Source organism: Glycine soja, chromosome 16 (genome assembly GCF_004193775.1).
Source record: "Glycine soja cultivar W05 chromosome 16, ASM419377v2, whole genome shotgun sequence".
In the NCBI taxonomy this organism is placed as follows: Eukaryota; Viridiplantae; Streptophyta; class Magnoliopsida; order Fabales; family Fabaceae; genus Glycine; species Glycine soja.
The window spans coordinates 21,338,629-21,354,694 of record NC_041017.1 but is presented as its reverse complement, the minus strand read 5'-3'; the positions used below and the strand labels follow the sequence as shown (position 1 = coordinate 21,354,694).

General features: G+C 33.7%; 1 protein-coding gene and 1 pseudogene across 3 annotated transcripts; one reads left to right on the top strand and one right to left on the bottom strand.

Moving 5' to 3' along the window:
* Positions 1-1,760: 1,760 nt before the first annotated feature.
* Positions 1,761-3,993, bottom strand: LOC114389854 (annotated as a pseudogene).
* A 994-nt stretch (positions 3,994-4,987) lies between these two features.
* On the top strand, positions 4,988-12,769 carry LOC114389722 (receptor-like protein EIX1). 3 transcript variants are annotated; one of them, XR_003661801.1, is made up of 2 exons: positions 4,988-5,241; positions 12,249-12,769. XR_003661801.1 is itself a non-coding variant. In XM_028350463.1 (2 exons), the coding sequence occupies exon 1, from the start codon at positions 5,967-5,969 to the stop codon at positions 7,173-7,175; it is 1,209 nt and encodes a 402-aa protein (XP_028206264.1). In that variant the 5' UTR covers positions 5,299-5,966; the 3' UTR covers positions 7,176-8,268; positions 12,249-12,769. The 3 variants fall into 3 exon arrangements, 1 of the variants encoding a protein (XP_028206264.1); XR_003661800.1 differs by having other exon boundaries at positions 4,994-5,292; XM_028350463.1 differs by lacking the exon at positions 4,988-5,241 and adding an exon at positions 5,299-8,268.
* Positions 12,770-16,066: the final 3,297 nt, after the last annotated feature.

Below are 16,066 nucleotides of genomic sequence, written 5' to 3'. Positions count from 1 at the left end.
GTCTTTCATATTAAAGTTGTTACACAGCAATGATTTCACATCTAACTGGTTTGCAGCCAGGAGGCAAGTCTACTAAATGTCAGGTCTTGTTAGATTCTAAAGAATCCATCTCATTATTAATGGCTTCTTGCCACAAGTCAGCATCCAAAGAAGACAAAGCTTCTTGGAGGTTTGATGGATCCTCCTCTAATGTATAGGTCATATAACCGGGCCCATACTCTTTAGCAATTCTTACTCTCTTACCTCTTCAAGGCTATATATCTTATTCTAATTGTGCAAGATTTTCACTACTAATAGCAAGAAGATAACTGGATGAAGTACCCCACTATTCCTTAATTTAAAAGAAAATCAGAAACCAAATTCTTTCTCATCTCTAGAGTATGTATCACATCTTTGAGAATCAAAGTCTTTCTAGAGGTAAACTTCAGTTCAACATCTCCAGTTCCAGTAACCGTAGAGGTGTGGGAATCACCCAACAACACTTTCTTATTCGTGTATGTTTTAAACATAACACAATCATAGCAGACATAGCGGGAGGCGTCAGTGTCTACCCACCATCCATCTGATCCTCCAATCATATTGATCTCTGTTATCGCAGCTATGTATGACTCTTGAGCAATTTCCTGTATCTCATGGGATTGAGACTCTACTGATTTATCATCAGTCATTTGATACTTGAGGTAGCGGCTAACAACATACTTTTTAGTCCCAGCTTCCTCAGTATCATACTTCTCTTCCAGAGCCAGCCAAACTAATTTGGCAGACTTATATGGGCTATAATCATAGAGATCATCAGCTAACCCATTCAGAATGAAATTCTTGCATAGGTAATCATTTTCATTCCAAAGAGCTAAGTCCATAGCTATTTTATCCTTCACTTCCTTCTCAACATCTTTAGGCATCACTGGAATATCAGTGTTCAAAACATAGGCAACTTTTCTCATAGTTAAAGAAAACATCATCTTTTATTGCCAACGTTTGAAATGATACCCTTCAAACCTAAAAGGTTTGTTGAGGTAATTGTTGTTCGAGCCAGTAATATCTGCGGTAGCCATAGCAGAACAGAAACGTCTTAAAATTATTGTAACAATAGTTTATGGCAAACCGAAAAAACTACTGGCTGAGTCACGGACAATGTCGCTTTCTTTAAGACGTTTCGTGGCACTGCCAAAAAAATATGCAAGCAAACTATCAACCACGAAGTCCCCAAGATAAAACAGCCCAGATCATTGTATAAGATTCCCACTGTACTGAGGGAACCTTTTCTAGAATTACACCCTCTTGTATGACTTGAAAAGTCACTCTAAAGCCACCAAAAAATATGACTTGAAAAGTCACTCTAACAGCCAACCGAAAATATGACTTGAAAAGTCACTCTAATAGCCAACCGAAAAGTATGACTTGAAAAGTCACTATTATAGCCAACCGAAAATATGACTTAAAAAGTCACTCTTATAGCCAACCGAAATTATGACTTAAAAAGTCACTCTTATAGTCAACCGAAATTTTTAGAGCGACAGAAAGAAAGAGGGAGAAGTTTGCCGGAAATGCATCAGCTGGAATATGAGATGGAGAAAGAAAAGTTGAGGAAATGTTTCTTAACTGGGGCAAAGAAAAATGAAGAAAGGAGCTCTCTATATATAGGGAGTGAAACACTATTCAAGTGTTTATCCTGAGCGATGTGGGACTTGAAGCCTTTTTTTCTTCTTTTTTTTCCCTTTCTTTTTTTTTTTCAAACTTTCATCTGCATTCTCAACAAGACATTCTCCAGTCATGCCATATATCAACTAATTCATTCTGCTACCATTTTCATTAGATCTCATCCTTGTCTTCCTTTTCACCTTTTTATTGAGTTGACCTCCAACCATTCTCACAAGCCATTGAGGCTTTCCTATTAACAATACACAACATCCCATTCCCACTCCAAAGACCATTCCACATCCATATCCTATAGCCATTAGTTTCCAACCAAATCCAAATCCTTCTTCTCTCCTGAAGGTAGTTGAAGGTGAAGAATGTTATTCAGGGTCCTTGCTGCATTTGATTGTCAGTGGGAGTCCACACAACCCTGAGTTTCCCTCATAGGAATCATTGGGAAAAGTACGTACTGAACTGTTTTCCTTGAGGTATTTCTCCCACAAGATGGTTATTGGAAAGTTTTAGGACTTCAAGAAAGTTCAAATTACTTAATTCTGTAGGTATCCCACCAGTGAGCATATTTGAGGAGAGATCCAATGATTCTAAGTTTCTCAAATTTCCCATGGATTGGGGAATACGACCAATAAGTCTGTTATGGGAAAAGTTGAGCCCTCTGAGTGAATGAAGCTCTCCAATGGCATTTGGAATCTCTCCTTCAAATCTGTTTTGCGATAAATCAATGCTTACAAAGTCATTTCGAATTTTGTCCATTTTCATAGTAATTGCTTTTGTTGTTGTAGTCACAAAATCACTGTACATGTTTTCACTTTGCAAAGTAGAAATTTCCATGTATTGCCCATTGGAATCTAGAACAACGTTCTTCATGGCTTCAAATTTTTTTATGTAGGCTTTTGGTATTGGGCCGCTGAAGTTGTTGGAAGAGACATAAAAAATGACTAAACTGCGGAATCCATGCTTGGTCTTTAAACCGGCAATGGGACCGTACAACTTGTTGGCTCGCAAAACCAATACTTTCAATTCTGGTAGAGTTTGAAGCCAATGGGGAAACACGTCCTTTATTTGATTGTTTCCAAGATCTAAAACCTCCAGATAAATGCAATTGGACAAAGATTCTGGCAAAAAACCTTCTAATAATTGGTTGCCATTGAAATCCAGAGTTCTGAGCTGACAGTCCTTTGCAAAGGTACATGGCAAAGTGCTATGAAGCTTGTTCAGTTGTAGATCCAAAACTTGAAGGGATGATGAGTTAGCAAGGCATTGTGGAATGGTTCCTGTCAACTTGTTGTGAGACAAGTTGAGAATCTCAATTGCATTTGCATTGCAAACTGAGGAAGAGAAACCACCAGTGATTGAGTTAAAACTAAGATCAAGGTAACCGAGTAGTTGGTTCCATGAGAATTGGTGCAATGATTGCGTCAATAGGTTATGAGAGAGGTCCAATTCATATAACGACGAGCTTGCTTCATGCAACCAATTTGGCACTCTACCTCTAAGTTTGTTATTGGACAAATGGAGTGATTCCAAAATCGGGACTTTTTCTGATAATTTTGGAAATTCAGTTAAATCCATAGAAGATAAGTCCAAACTCCATAAGCGAGAGAAACTATTATTGACATTGGATTTTAAATTTAGTGATAACTGATTATTCTGTGAAATGTTAAGTCTTCCCAAATTTTGAAGCTTGGAGAAAAGTGGAAAGTTGACAGATCCACTTAAATTATTTGATGATAGATCTAATTTAGTAAGGTTTACAAGGCTAAAAATTGCTTCTGGAATATTGCCTTTTAACTTGTTGTGGGATAAAGACAATCTCTCCAAGGAATATGATGAGATTGCACTAATATGTCCTGAGAATTGGTTTTCTGATAGATCTAAATCAATCAAAGATGGCAAAGATAAACACCAAGAAGCAATTGTCCCATTCAGTAAGTTTCTATATAACATTAACGATGTTAGGTTTGAAAACCCTGTTATATTGTTAGGCAGAGGGCCCTCCAATTTATTATATGAAAGATCCAAGTGAATGAGATGTTGAAGATTTGAAAGTGTTGATTGCAGCTCACTCTCTATTTTGTTAGCTGAGAGATTGAGGGAAGTAAGATGTGTGAGGTTAGAGAAAGAGGGAGGGATTGACCCTTGGAAACCACAAGCTGAAAGATCTAAGAAATCAAGAGAAGTTGTGCTGCAACTAACTTCTGGAAGCTACTGGCCTTTAAGGTCCCAGTTTCCTGAAAGATATAGGTGCTGAAGATTTGGTACACAGAGGACTCCATCTGTCAAGTTTCCTCTTAGCCCATTGTCTCGAAGACTAAGAGTAACCAAAGAAGAAGACATATTGAGTAGCCCGTTGTATTAAATTGGAACTCTCTGTAAACATGATTTATTTGATTTTTCTACTTCATATATCTATTTTATGCTTTTATTTTTCTCTTTAAAATGCATTTTGTAATTTGTAAACCTTCAGATTTCAGTTTTAGCAAGTAGTTGACTGGAATTCAATAATATTGAATAAATTAATTTGAATAAATAAAATTAATAAACTAAATAATTTGTCAATTAAAAAAGAATACATCTTTATTATAAACATACTGGTAGTAAAGTAATAAATATATTAAAAATTTTAAAAAATATATACATAAAATTATCTTTCTGTAAATTACATACAATATTATTTTCTATGTTAGTAATACTTAGATAGTATTTGTCCAAGCTTATTATTAACTCTTCTTCTCCTAAAAGTAAAAGTTCGGCCAAACACTCATAATGGAAATGCTCTTTTGCACCCAACATTTAACTTCCTCCATTACATACCGTAGATAAATATAACAAAATTCAATCTTAGTTTTACTCACTTATCACATGACATAATAAAATATTGGAGCATATATTGCTACCTAACAAGTTGTTTATTTTATATGATATTATTGTTTTTTTACCAATAGAAAAGATCTACGTATTATGTTAAGTAATTTTAAATTATGTTTTATTTATAATTAAAAAAATGTATTTTCTAGTCTCAATCAAAATAATTAAACTTAAATTTTAATTGAAAAATAAGTGAAAATAAAAACTATAAAAGTGTGTGTCTTTGAAAAGTTTCTTAAAATTAAATCATTAAAGTAAAATGTGTATGAGTTGCTTTTATAAGGACTAATTAATTGAAAAATAAGGAACTCATAATTTTAAATAAATTAAAGGTTAAAATATAAGAGAAATCTTGTATCAAATTAATTGGAGTCAGTTATGATTTAAACCTACTGAATGACAAATACTTTATTAGCTTAAATAAATTTTGTGTTGTTCTTCTACTCTTATCAGAGTTTATAGCATATATAGCTAGCAGAAATTACATATCTAGAAAATTGTAATGGGCAGTCCCTTTCTCAAAATTTTGTTTGCAGTGTTAGTATCCGTTATTGGATTCAACTGGCCAGCACAGAGTTCACATGTGAAATGCATAGAGAAGGAGACTTCAAACAAGGCCTCATCATAGATCACTCTAGCATGCTGTTCACATGGAGGGATGATGACAGTAACAAAGTTGCCGCAATTGGAGAGGCATTGAATGCAACAATGAAACAGGTCACCTACAAATACTCGATCTTCACGGTTCGAATACGCATTTTTTGACAGGTCTAATCGATCTCACTTCTTTGATTTACTTGCAAAATATGGAATATTTGGATCCCAGTTCGAATTATGATTCCAATAAAAGTAAACTCCCTGAACACCTGGGCTCTTTCAGAAGCTTAAGATTTCTGAATCTATCATATATGAATTTTGATGGGGAGATTCCTAGTGAAATAGGAAATCTCTCAAAGTTGGAGTATCTTGATCTTAAAGTAAATTCTCTCCAGGGACCAATCCCTTCTCAGCTAGGGAAGCTTACATGTTTACGATATCTAGATTTAAAGGGAAATTATGATCTCCATGGAGAAATCCCTTATCAAATTGGAAATCTCTCACTGTTGAGGTATCTTGATCTTGGGTTTACTTCACTTTCCAAAGCAATCCCTTTCCATGTTGGGAATCTTCCTATCTTGCATACTCTTAGACTTGCTGGCAGTTTTGATCTTATGGTTAACGATGCAAAGTGGCTATCTTCTCTCTCTTCCTTAACAAATTTTGGCCTTGATTCAATGCCAAATCTTGGCTCCTCTGGTCACTGGTAACAAATGATTGCTTATTCCATACTTAAGAGAGCTGAGACTAGTTCGTTGTAGTTTTTCAGATCATGATATTCATCGTTGTTTCGTTCTCATTCCAACCTTTCCACTTCTCTTTCCATCCTTGACCTCTCTGATAATATGCTGACATCATCAACATTCCAATTGTTGTTCAACTATAGTCATAATCTCCAAGAGCTTCGTCTTCGTGGTAATAATATTGATTTGTTGTCTCCTCACTATCCAAACTCTCCCTCCCTTGTGGTCCTTGATCTCGCTGTTAATGACCTGACATCATCAATAATTTTAGGAAATTTCAACTTCAGCTCCACCATACAAGAACTTTATCTCGAAGAGTGCGGTTTTACTGATAAAAGTTTTCTTGTTCCATCTACTTCCATAAAAAAGTCTTCATCTTCTCTTGTCACCCTTGATCTCTCCTCTAATCTATTGAAATCATTGGCTATATTTCACTGGATTTCCAACTTCACCACCAATCTTCATGCACTTTCTCTTGATCATAACCTGTTAGAAGGTCCCATTCCAGATGGATTTGGGAAAGTAATGAACTCTCTTGAAGTTCTAACCCTTTCCTCTAACAAACTGCAAGGTGAGATTCCAGCTTCTCTTGGAAATATATGCACATTACAGGAATTAGACATTAGCAGTAACAACTTGAGTGGGAAAATTTATAGCTTTATTCAAAATTCTTTAATTTTGTCATCTTTGAGGAGATTAGATCTTTCCAATAATAAATTAACGGGTGAAATACCAAAAAGCATTCGTTTGTTGTATCAGTTGGAGAGTCTTCACCTAGAGAAGAATTATTTGGAGGGTGATATCAACGAATTGCATCTCACAAATTTGTCCAAATTGATGGAATTAGACTTAACAGACAACTCATTGTCTCTAAAGTTTGCTACTTCCTGGATTCCATCTTTCCAAATGTTTCGTTTGGGACTAGGTTCTTGCAAGTTGGGACCTAGTTTCCCAAGTTGGCTCCAGACTCAAAGTCAGTTAAGCTTTCTAGATATTTCTGATGCTGAGATTGATGACTTTGTACCAGATTGGTTTTGGAACAAGTTACAGTCTATAAGCGAGTTGAACATGTCTAGCAACAGTCTCAAAGGTACAATTCCAAATCTACCAATCAAGCTTACTGATGTTGATAGATTTATAATTCTAAATTCAAATCAACTTGAAGGTGAAATTCCTGCTTTTTTATCACAAGCTTACATATTGGATCTTTCCAAAAATAAGATTTCAGATTTAAATCCATTCTTGTGCAGAAAAAGTGCAACCACAAAAATCGGCAAATTGGATTTGTCAAATAATGGAACAGCTGCCTGACTGTTGGGAACATCTAAGTTCATTAGAATATCTTGATCTAAGTGATAATAAACTGTCAGGGAAGCTTCCACAGTCCTTGGGTACTCTTGTTAATTTGGGAGCTTTGGCCTTACGAAACAACAGTTTAACCGGAAAGCTACCATTCACATTGAAGAACTGCACAAGTTTATATATGTTAGATGTGGGTGAAAATTTGTTGTCTGGTACAATACCATCATGGATTGGAAAAAGTCTACAACAATTGGAAATCTTAAGCTTGAGAGTAAATCGCTTCTTTGGAAGTGTTCCTGTTCATCTCTGCTATTTGATGCAAATTCATCTCTTAGATCTTTCAAGGAATCATTTGTCCTGAAGAATTCCAACATGTATGAGGAATTTTACTGCAATGATGGAAAGAACAGTAAACAGATCTGAAATTGTAGAAGGCTATTATGACTCTAAGATGTTATTGATGTGGAAAGGCCATGTGTTTTTCAATCCTGAGTATCTTTAAATGAGCATTGATCTCTCAAGTAATAACTTAACAGGTGAAATACCGACAGGATTTGGGTATTTACTTGGATTAGTTTCTTTGAATTTATCAAGAAACAACTTAAATGGAGAAATTCCTGACGAGATTGGGAATTTAAATTTGTTAGAATTTTTCGACTTATCAAGAAATCATTTCTCTGGCAAAATTCCTTCTACTCTTTCCAAAATTGATCGTCTTTCTGTGTTAGACTTATCAAACAACAATCTGATTGGAAGAATCCCCTGGGGAAGACAGTTGCAAATTAAACCTTTGATGCCTCTACTTTTGGAGGAAATCTTGGTCTTTGTGGTGAGCAACTTAACAAAAGTTGTCCTGGAGATGAGACAATAGCAAAGCCTCAAGGACTAGCAATTGATGGTGAAGATGACAATTCAATTTTCTATGGAGCATTATACATGAGCTTGGGGTTTGGATTCTTCACAGGCTTTTGGTGCTTATTGGGGACAATACTACTTTGGCAACCATGGAGAATTGCTTATATGAGATTCTTGAACAGACTAACAGACTATATACTTGTAACAATGGAAGTAAATATGGGGAAGTGCCATAGGTGGCTCACAGGTTAGTAGCCAGGTACCTAATACTGATAACTTCTTTCTATGAACTTCATAGTTTTTATTTCTCTGCTTTAGTTAAATAAATCAATAACTTTTGATGATAAGGGGAATGCCTTTTTCTAAAAGCATGAATCTAATTGCTAGAATATACTTTTTTAATTCTTTATTCATGTCTGTTGAAATTGTGCCTACAATAGTTGCATACGTGGATGTTTTAGCTAATTTTTTAAATTTTAAAATTGTTTGTTGCTTAGGATATATTATTTAGGAGTTATGATTTTGTTTTTTATCATACTAGAAACTGTTTTAGTAATGCCTAAAAATAAGGGATTTTCTGTTTTGTATATTTGACTCTAGCTCTATTTAAAGAGCAAATGAATAACAGCTATGCATCTTTCGAAAATATATCTGCTCTCCTCTATCTTTTATTTAATCTTCAACAACAAATTGGTATCAAGAGTCATCATCTTGAGGGATCTATGAGTTGAGAGAAACTATAATGGAAGTAAACACAACACACATAATACCACCACCAGTTTTTGATGGTGAGCAGTACGACCTATGGGCTGCAAGGATGACTACTCATCTTGAAGCACTAGATCTTTGGGAACCAATAGAAGAAGACTATGCAGTTTGGCCACTGCCTGAAAATCCTACAGTGGCTCAGCTGAAGAATCACAAAGAGAGCAAGACAAGAAAGGTCAAGGCCAAAGCTTGTCTTTTCTCTTTAGTTTCAAAAATCATATTTACCGGAATTATGAATTTGAATTCTGCGAAGGACATTTGGGACTACCTCAAATCAGAGTATCAAGGTAGTGAGCGAACCAAAGGTATGAAGGCACTTAACTTGGCTAGATAATTTGAGATGCAGAGCATGAAGAAGACAGAAACTATCAAAAGTTATGCTGACAAACTGTTGAGCATTGCAAACAAGGTACATCTCCTCAGTAAGGATTTTCCTGACAAAAGGATAGTGCAAAAAATACTTGTTACTATACTTGAAAAATATGAATCTAAAATACCAGCATTAGAGGAGTTAAAAGACTTGTCAAATATCACCATTGGAGAATTGGTAAATGCTTTACAGGTACAGGAACAGAGGAGAATGATGAGACATGAGGAGCCAGTACAAGGTGTTTTTCATATAAAAGCACAAAACTCAGGAGGAGGCAAAATAAGAAGAACAACAAATGGAAGAACAAGAAACCAGCTGAAAGCTCCAACAAGCAACAAAATGATACTTTTCCGCCTTGTCCACACTGCAAAAAAACAAACCACTCTAAAAAAAATGTTGGTGGAGGCCTAACATCAAGTTCAAAAAATGTGGTAAGTTAGGCCATGTAGAGCGGATTTGCAAGTCACCGGAGGAGGAAAAGGTGTCCATGGAGCAAGAAGAAGAAAAGCAACTCTTTGTTGCAACATGTTTTGCTACAAGCAATAGTTCCAGTGATTCATGGTTAATAGACAGCAGTTGTACAAATCATATGACGAACGACCAAACGCTTTTTAAAGAGCTTGACAAAACCATTGTTTCCAAAGTAAAAATTGGAAATGGTGATTTCATCTCAGCCAAAGGAAAAGGAACTGTTACTATAGAAAGTTTAACAGGTTTGAAACATATCTATGATGTCTTATATGTGCCTGACATTGACCAGAATTTGCTTAGTGTGGCGCAGCTAGTTGAAAAGGACTTCAAAGTTATATTTGAAGGCAAATGGTGCTTGATTAAGGATGCAGAAGGCAAAAATGTGTTTAAGGTGGAAATAAGGACCAAAAGCTATGCTCTAAATCTAATGGAGGAGGAGCAAATAGCTTTTTCAAGCACCTGCAACAACATTGAATTATGGCACAAAAGGCTTGGACATTTCCATCTTACGGGACTTCTATACATGCAAAAACACGCCTTGGTGAAAGGTGTGTCGTTGCTTGAAGACAAGCTGTTTGATTGTGTAGCTTGTCAATATGGCAAGCAAATTAGATTACCATTTTCCCAAACAACGTGGAGAGCAACACAAAAATTGTAATTAGTACATACAGATGTCGGAGGACCTCAAAGAACAACATCTTTAAATGGTAATAGATATTATATTACATTTATTAATGATTATTCCAGATTTTGTTGGATTTATTTCTTAAAATCCAAGACTGAGGTAGCTAACATATTTTGGAAACATAAAGTATTGGTGGAGAATCAAAGTGGTTGCAGGTTACGCACAATAAGATCGGATAATGGGAAGGAATATGCAAATGACACATTTCACAAATTTTGTGAAGAAGCTGGCATAGAGCACCAACTCACTGTACCGTACACCCCACAATAGAATGGTGTAAGTGAGAGAAAAAATAGAAGTATCATGGAGATGACAAGGTGTATGTTGTATGAAAAGGAGTTGCCAAAGAAGCTGTGGGCAGAGACTGCAAGCACTACAGTATTTTTGCTTAATAGATTACCATCCAGAGTGCTGAATAAAAAAACTCCATTTGAAGGCTAGTTTGGTTACAGACCAGATTTGCAAAATCTGAAAAAAATTTGTTGTCTTTATTTTTCTTTTGTACCACAAGTTAAAAAAGACAAGTTGGACAAGAAGGTAGAACCAGGAGTTTTTATTGGATACAACAATACTTCCAAAGCTTATAGAATTTTTCAACCACAAAATGGAAAAATTCTTGTAAGTAGAGATTTCAAGTTCATGGAAGAAAAACAATGGAGTTGGGAGGAGTCAATAAAAAAGCAACCACCAGAAATTCCACAATTCATTGATGATGATATGAAAAGTACAACAGGTTATTGTTTCAGCTTTGGTTTGGGTATGTTTTCTTGGAGTTCAATAAAGCAAGACATAGTGGCTCAAAGCACAATTGAGGCAGAATATGTGGCAGCCACTACAACTGTGAATCAAGTTATTTGGCTAAGGCGTATACTTGCTGATTTACATATGGAATAAAAGGAGCCTACACAAATTCTTGTTGATAATCAAGTAGCTATTTTCATTTCAAATAATCTTGTTTTTCATGGCAGGACTAAGCATTTCAAGATCAAGTTGTTTTTTTTTAAGGGAAGCACAGAGAGAAGGTGAAGTCAAACTAATTTACTGCAGAACTGAAGATCAAAGTGCAGATATCTTAACAAAAGCTCTTCCAAAAGCTAGATTTGAAGCTTTAAGAAATAAACTAGGTGTCTGCAACTATTGAGGCAAGGAGAAGATTTGTTGAAATTGTGCCTACAATAGCTGCATACGTGGATGTTTTAGCTAATTTTTAAAATTGTTTGTTGCTTAGGATATATTCTTTAGGAATTATGATTCTGTTTTTTTTATCATACTAGTCATGCCTAAAAATAAGGAATTTTCTGTTCTGTATATTTGACTCTAGCTCTATTTAAAGAGCAAATGAATAACAGATATGCATCCTTCGAAAATATATTTGCTCTCTTCTATCTTTTATCTAATCTTCAACAACAATGTCAATGCTAACTCATGAAGTAGTGGCTTACTTCATTATCTCTCCTATGTCTCTCCAACACACATATTGGCTTTCGTAAAACCAACTCTTCTATTTCTTTAGTTCATGCTTTGACTAATGATTATTTTTCTTATTGCAAAGAAATTATAGATGGCGTGTTCTGTTTAGAGAATTTTTTGTTGTTTTCAAATAACTTCCTGCAAAATTTAAACCTCTTTAATAATGCTTAGATTTATGTACTTTTTTGCAATGGCTAGCTACATTTTCAGTTTCATTTAGTTTATTACTGAAATTCAGTCTTTAACTTTTCTCTATCACCATTAATATTTGTATTCTGAATTGTAGCACAAAGTTTTCTGTTTATGGCTGATTAGCTTCAAAAGTGCAATCTTGGATGAAAGCTTTATGGATTGCTAGATGTGTAGGATATTTAGTATTGATGTTTACCATGTAATGTAAAATCTCTGTTTCAAGGAACTTTTTGGTTTGATTGTCTTTCATTGTAATTTTATTTTGTTTCAGTGTGGCCATGATTGCCATTAAAACAGATTTTGAGAAAGGTTGAAGGAAGTTATGGTTAGAGTGTGACTCCTCTTTGGTGGTTGCTTCTTTCAAATCCCTTCATATTGTCCCTTGGCAATTACGCAATCGCTTTAAGAATTGTTTGCTGCTGACACATGAAATGGACTTCGTTACTTTTCACATCTTTAGGGAGGGGAATCAATGCGTGGACAAGTTGGCTAATTTTGGTATTAACTCACATGGTTTCTTATGGTGCATCCCTACTTTTCTTTCTGAGCAGTTTGCTAGGATAGGGCTTGTCCAATTATGGATTTTCTTAATTGTTGTAATCCTTGTTTCTTCAGGATGGCTATTATCCTCCTTTCACGTACTTCAAATTTTTATTTTTTTAATAAAGAGGCATGCGGAATTTGATTGAGAGAGTCTTAGGTGCCAACCTAGTTGGGATCTATGGCTCTTGATTCATGTTTTGCATGTCAGTATTCAGTAAAAAATAAAATAAAATTGTATTCCATCTTGAATAATGATACCTGATAGTAGTCTGTCACATTGAAACTGATTAACCAAATTTGTACATGTCAACAAAAATGCGAGACGTCCAAATAATGTTGGTTGATCATTGAATTTCAACTTCATGACCATGTTCGTATACATATTACAGATGTTCTGCTAAAAACCAAAACAGAGCATTAATTGACATTTGCATCCTGTCTTAATGCTGCTTCAATGGCAAGACAACTATATTGTATAATCTCGCATTTGCGTGAGTCCATAACTGTTGCTTTTAGGGAAAAGACAATCATAACAAGGATAACGCCCCATACAACTATAACTATACCAGAGGCTGACCTTGTCAGTTGTAAAAAGCAACTGTTAAGAAAGGGTAGGGGTTGATGCCATTGGTAAAAATGTTTTAGTTAGTTGATTCTATTGTTAGCTACTCAGTTAAGAAGCCTAACAATTATAAATAAGCCTTAGACGACTAATGTAAATTCCTAATTGTGTTGCGAGTAAACATTGTTTGTATTGGGATATTTTTATTGGGAGTAAACATTGTTTTCTGATTTACTGCTCTTGCTGAAAGGCTATCACAGCTGAAACCATTCAATTGATAGGCAAAGGAGGAATTAGGACTCCTGTTTTTTTATGGAGAATGAGTTTAAAAACGAATTTTTACAGTCAGAATTTTATGAGGTGTATGATTTTGGAACAAAGAGGCAACAAATTATTTTGACACCAATGTATAGCATGTCATTTGGTGGAACACATTCAAGGTCAACAAGAGTTTGTTTTTTGCAAAAGAATTTTCAGAAGCCCTTTACTTTGATCAATTTGAGCAATTTGGATTGTAGAGGCAGAAGATAGGGGACTGGTGTCTATATAGTTGCTTGCTTAATCATGTTATTGCAATGTTTAGTGATTATGTTACTGCAATATTTGCTGATAATAACTTATCTTTGTAATGATCAAGAATCATAAGCATACTGATCTATTCAATTTATTGGTTTAGTCAAAGATAAGTTGTCCGTTGCATGAAGAATTCTTACGATTATTATCTTTTTGTAACTTAACTCTCCAAAAATAATGAGACAGGCATATTTAAGAGATAACTGTTGGATATATAATAAGTTGCATAGTGGTGGCTTAGGAAATTAAAGGATGCAAAAGTAAGATAATCATATATTAGTTCAAAGTTTAAATGTATTTTAATTTAAACATACAAACCACTTAAGTTGAAAGCTCGCTAACACATTCACTTTTTCACATTTAAACAAGGGTTCAATGTTCAAACATATCTAAGATAAGCCCAAAATAGTGAAGAAAAAAATTACGGACGGGCAAAAGAAGGCTCAATAAATAAATAAATATATATATATATATATATATATATATATATATGTATGTCAAGCTTAAAAAATTAAATAAAAAAATAGATTTGAGACCTCTGAAACTTTAAAAAAGGAGTAGGTACAAATCCAGATAATAAATAAAAGAAGCTTGGTTGCTTAAGCTAGAGATTGAAGGAATGAGAGTGTTGGAGAATAAATTAAATCTCACATTTGTGGGTTAGAAACAAACAAATTAAAGGGTATATAAGTAAGAGGATGATGTGTTTAAAGCGTTAAGCTAGTCATTTTTAAATAAACAATCTAATAATTAAAGCTTAAAACCTAGTAACATACACTTTTTATCACTTTTTGAAAAGTGTCCAAACATAAATTCTAATGATTAATAACCATTATATACCAACACATCACATGCTTGTATTATTGCAGACATATATAGCTGATAGCTGCCGCTCGTTTTATAACTGTTAAGTGCCTTATCTTGTTGAATGATGCCTCTATCTAGTGCAAACATGTTGCTGCTCAAGCTGTTTAATATTTAGGCACACGGCCTGAAGCTTTCATTTCTCATCGGGTTCAACCTTTGAAGAAATATGATAGATAAGTTGATATATATAGATAAGTTGATATATATATAGGGGATTTTGCTGTTGTGTATCAGCTTTAATTTATAGCTTGTATTACTTATTAGCCTCTGGACATCTTGTGCTTTGGCTTCTTGGCAATTAAATGTTTTGCTCATAAAATTAAAAAAAAAAAAAGCACGACACCTTTAATTTATTCTACCAGGGAATAAACCATTTCTTGTTTGAACGAAATATATATAGCTATGTTTTGTTCACAATGAAATCATGATTATATAAGTATAATGTAATTTTGATTGAAAATGTTATGTGAAACTCATTAACGTGGCTCAAGCTTATTGGGTGAAGAAATGCATATAAAATGTGACAATTTCATATAAAATTATATTTTGAAGTGAATCAGTTAATCATTAGAAGGAGGATTAAATAGTCACACACAAATTCACTAGGTCTTTTTTTGCACAAATAAAAACTTGCTTATGATATTTTATTTTCAAGTTATTGTATGGAAATTAAAAATTTAATTAGGAGCTAGGCTTTTCATCTTAACTAATCAGATAAAATAGATAATCCAACAAAAAAATCTCTAAGTTAAACAAATGTTATGTTGCTAGCTTTTGTAGTATAAACCACAACTCAGTATCCTGATATTCTAAACTTCTACAGGTTCTACTTAGTATTCATTGCTAGCTTTTGTAGTATAAACCACAACTCAGTATTTTAATGTTGTTAGATTAATTAATATATTTATTACATCAAAAATTTCAAATTTACATATAAAAAGCGTGGATGAAAATCCAGCGTTTTAATTGAATTGAAACAAAAAATAAATCCTTGAGCTGAGTTTATAAACTAAAATTTCTCACTTGCAAAAATGATGTCATTAGAGTGTTCAATCTATATACACATTAATACTATGTCTTGTCTCAAACCCAACTCCCAACAATAATGGCATTAGAATGATCAATCAATAGACACATAGTATTAATTAATACTGCCTTCGGAGTACTGAAATATGAAAAAAAAAATAATGAATGTTGAATTTAAATATAAGTAAATTTTTATTTTTCTAATATTTAATAATAATATCTTTAATATGTCTTTTATTTAATTAGTTTTATTTTTATCAACCTTTTTTTGTCTTATGTAATTAATGTAAAGGATATTTTAGGAAATGAATTAATTCTTTCATCCCATTATAATTGTTGTGTAAAAAAAATTATTTTAAAATAGTTATCATTTTATGTTTCCATTATAATATTAAGTCTCTTTTTTTCACTTATATCCCTTATAATATTAATTAATGATGAATAACAAAATCTATAAATGAATTAATTATTATATAAGGTTAATTTTGTAAAGTTATTATTCTTTTTTATCTATTTAT